This window comes from Lampris incognitus, chromosome 3 (genome assembly GCF_029633865.1).
Source record: "Lampris incognitus isolate fLamInc1 chromosome 3, fLamInc1.hap2, whole genome shotgun sequence".
NCBI lineage: Eukaryota > Metazoa > Chordata > Actinopteri > Lampriformes > Lampridae > Lampris > Lampris incognitus.
This window is the reverse complement of record NC_079213.1, coordinates 99901470-99905865: the sequence shown is the minus strand read 5'-3', so window position 1 is coordinate 99905865 and position 4396 is coordinate 99901470. Positions and strand designations below refer to the sequence as shown.

The window sequence follows — 4396 nt, the reverse complement described above, 5'->3', positions numbered from 1 at the left end:
TCAGGCAGGTGTCTCCATGGACTATGATGTTCACGGATGACGTTGTGATCTGTAGCGAGAGTAGGGTGCAGGTTGAGGAGAGCCTAGAGAGGTGGAGGTATGCACTGGAGAGAAGAGGAATGAAAGTCAGTAGGAGCAAGATGGAATACATATACGTGAAGGAGAGGGAGGACAGCAGAATGGTGAGGATGCAATGATTAGAGGTGACGAAGGTGTATGAGTTTAAATACTTGGGGTCAACTGTTCAAAGTAAAGGGGAGTGCAGCAGAGAGGTGAAGAAGAGCATGCAGGCAGGGTGGAGTGGGTGGAGAAGAGTATCAGGAACAATTTGCGACAGAAGGGTACCAGCAAGGGTGAAAGGGTAGGTTTATAAGATGGTTGTGAGACCAGCTATGTTATATGGTTTGAAGACAGTGGCACTGATGAAAAGACAGGAGGCCAAGCTGGAGGTGGCAGAGTTGAAGATGCTAAGATTTTTGTTGGGAGTCACTAAGGAGGACAGGATTAGGAACGATTATATTAGAGGGACAGCTCAGGTTGGATGGTTTGGAGACAAAGCAAGAGAGGCAAGATGGAGATGGTTTGGATATGTGCGCAGAGAGATGCTGGGTGTATTGGGAGAAGGATGCTGATTATGGAGCTGCCAGGGAAGAGGAAAAGAGGAGGTTTATGGCTGTGGTGAGAGAGGACATGCAGGTGGCTGGTGTGACAGAGGAGCATGCAGAGGAAAGGAAGAGATGGAAACGGATGATCCGCTGTGGCGACCCCTAACAGGAGCAGCCGAAAGTAGTAATAGATTGGGCTTTGTTGTATTCTTGTACTCATCCACTTAGTGTACAACTTGATATCCCGAATCAAATACACAGCATCAACTATTGCACATTGCAAAGTTACTTAGCTTATGTTGCTTTTATATCTTCTGTTGCAGAAGGACGACTCAAAGACGTACATGAACGCAGACCCAAACTGGTAATTAAAATGTTGTTATTACAATGTCATTCACACGCCAGTTTTTTTCACTTACATGGTTGGCAGCTCATGTAATCAGAAAACTGGGACCTTATAATGGACTGTATCCAAATGAAAATGCTCTTATATGGCATTTTAATTTCGTATTTATATATGCATTATTTCTGACACACTATTAATTCAATTTCAGTTATTCCAAATTGCATTTTTATTTTCATGTTTATGATGCACATTTGCTGACAACATTAATACATTTCTGATGAAATAGCTATTTGTCAGGCAACATGGAAAAGTCAGTTGCTGACTTCAGCTGGTAACAGGCAAGGAAAGGGAGGATTCCTTGTGTCTGGATTTACTATGACGCATCGAAGATGAACTAAAGAGTTCAGATGTCGGAGTTTGGGCTGTCAGTCTCAATGAACGATTACCCCGCCTTCGGAGAATGACTGATGGAGCTGTAGACTGGTAGTTCTCTATTGGGCCCTCAAATACCACCAGTACTGTCTGTCTTCCTTTCTGTCAGGTACTTAATTACAGTCACCTGTTGTGTTAGGTATTCGTGCATCCAGGCAGGGTGGTTTGAAAAGTACAGGTGAATGTAATTAACAAACAGATTGAATTGAAAAATTGCTGTACTGGTGGTATGTGAGGACCAGAGTGAGAACCACTGTTGTGCACAAATAGAAGTTGGTTTAGTGAGACTACTTTGGAATTGCACTTTCATTTGAATTAAGTCAGAGAAGATGGTGTGATGAGGGTGTGCATGAAAATGCAGTTGAAAAGAGTGGCATGTGGTCAAAAGGAGAGGCGGTCTCATCTCCTTTCTTACATCCTCCACATTGGTGTCCCCGACGTGATCCAATGTGGAGGATGTAAGAAAGGAGACGAGGCCGCTTCTCCTTTTGACCACACAGCCGTGGGGTCATGTATTTCCTCCAACTATAACTTCAAGTCAACAGTTCACAATATCAAAACCTCAGCCTTGTGTCTACCCACAATCCCCCCCGCTAACCCCTGAACCCACTGTCTTAAAGGGGCCGTCTCTGGTCCACATGGTGAATATGTAACCTGCAAACTTGCAAGTAGGTCACTACAGGCACGTTTTAACTAGTTTCACATTTTATCTACATATTGTCAAGCACTGGGTGGGGGCAAGCATGGACCTTCAAATGCCGTAGTATTGCATTTGAATTTTATACTTAAATATTGACAGTTAGTGGCACAGTGGTTAGCGCTGTTGCCTCACGGCAAGAAGATCCTGGGTTCGAGCCTTGGGGTAGTGCAACCTTGGGGGTCGTCCCAGGTTGTCCTCTGTGTGGAGTTTGCATGTTCTCCCCGTGTCTGCGTGGGTTTCCTCCGGGTGCTCCGGTTTCCTCCCACAGTCCAAAGACATGTAGGTCAGGTGAATCAGCTGTACTAAATTGTCCCTAGGCGTGAATATGTGTGTCAGCCCTGTGATGGCCTGGCAGCCTGTCCAGGGTGTCTCCTCGCCTGCTGCCCATTGACTGCTAGGATAGGCTCCAGCATCCCCACGACCCTGTGCAGGATAAGCGGTTTGGATAATGGATGGATGTTGATAGTTAAATGAGTAAATTGATTACAATTGAATTTGAATGTAAAAATTTTAAATGAATTTTTAAATCTTGGTAACGTTAATAGAGGACATGGCTTTAAAAATGGAATGTCAAATTCCTATTTCTTCATTTTAATACTGTCAGCAGATGTGCATTACATACATGAAAATTCACGAGCAATGTGTCCAATTTGCATATGAAACCGATCGTTGGTTTAGTCATTAAGCCACTGTATTGTTTATAAGGGTGGGGATACCTGCAGTCAATTGAGACTGAAGAGGTCACTTAGATGAGTGATGAAACGTTTCTCCCAACAAACGTTGTGTCCAGATGAACTGATTCAACCCTCTGTGATTTCCTTACCTGGATTAATGAGCATGCATCAAGATATAAACAATGTGGTTATGGCAGCTGAATTCATATTTTGTCCATCACAAATTATGCATTTATAAGTTAAGAATCTAAGTGTCATAATGGTATTGTATTTCACTTTGATAAAATCCGTTCAAAAGTCTTGATGAACACTTGGCCCAACTGTGGGTGTGTTCTAGGCTGTACCACTGATGAGTCATAGACAAGTTGATCCTGATTCTGAGCTTGTCAGCAGCAGGATGTTACTTTATTTTTGCTCTTCAGTTTCACCCCCCTCTTGTCACATTTTCAAAAGTAAATGTGTGTGTGTGTGTGTATGTATATATATATATATATATATATATATATATATATATATACACTCACCGGCCACTTTATTAGGCACACATGTCCAACTGCTCGTTAACACAAATTTCTAATCAGCCAATCACATGGCAGCAACTCAATGCATTTAGGCATGTAGACATGGTCAAGACGATCTGCTGCAGTTCAAACCGAGCATCAGAATGGGGAAGAAAGGTGATTTAAGTGACTTTGAACGTGGCATGGTTGTTGGTGCCAGACGGGCTGGTCTGAGTATTTCAGAAACTGCTGATCTACTGGGATTTTCATGCACAACCATCTCTAGGGTTTACAGAGAATGGTCCGAAAAAGAGAAAATATCCAGTGAGTGGCAGTTCTGTGGGCGAAAATGCCTTGTTGATGCCAGAGTCAGAGGAGAATGGCCAGACTGGTTCGAGCTGATAGAAAGGCAACAGTAACTCAAATAACCACTCATTACAACCGAGGTATGCAGAAGAGCATCTCTGAACGCACACCACGTCGAACCTTGAGGCAGATGGGCTACAGCAGCAGAAGACCACACCGGGTGCCACTCCTGTCAGCTAAGAACAGGAAACTGAGGCTACAATTCGCACAGGCTCACCAAAATTGGACAATAGAAGATTGGAAAAACGTTGCCTGGTCTGATGAGTCTCGATTTCTGCTGCGACATTCGGATGGTAGGGTCAGAATTTGGCGTCAACAACATGAAAGCATGGATCCATCCTGCCTTGTATCAATGGTTCAGGCTGCTGGTGGTGGTGTAATGGTGTGGGGGATATTTTCTTGGCACACTTTGGGCCCCTTAGTACCAATTGAGCATCGTGTCAACGCCACAGCCTACCTGAGTATTGTTGCTGACCATGTCCATCCCTTTATGACCACAGTGTTCCCATCTTCTGATGGCTACTTCCAGCAGGATAACGTGCCATGTCATAAAGCTCGAATTATCTCAGACTGGTTTCTTGAACATGACAATGAGTTCACTGTACTCAAATGGCCTCCACAGTCACCAGATCTCAATCCAATAGAGCACCTTTGGGATGTGGTGGACCGGGAGATTCGCATCATGGATGTGCAGCCGACAAATCTGCAGCAACTGTGTGATGCTATCATGTCAATATGGACCAAACTCTCTGAGGAATGTTTCCAGTACCTTG

The 4396-nt window shown here is 44.0% G+C and overlaps 1 protein-coding gene across 2 annotated transcripts in view; it reads left to right on the top strand.

Annotated features, from left to right (window-relative positions):
- Positions 1-248: 248 nt before the first annotated feature.
- The window catches only part of si:dkey-86e18.1 (uncharacterized protein LOC557342 homolog), a 13208-nt gene continuing 9060 nt past the window's right edge, over positions 249-4396 (top strand). Inside the window, exons 1-2 of one of the 2 annotated variants that reach the window (XM_056277707.1) lie at positions 249-786; positions 929-969. In XM_056277707.1, the coding sequence (XP_056133682.1) occupies positions 738-786; positions 929-969 (90 nt within the window). In that variant the 5' untranslated portion in view covers positions 249-737. Of the gene's footprint in view, positions 790-928; positions 970-4396 lie in introns of both variants that reach the window. The other variant, XM_056277706.1, reaches the window with a different exon arrangement.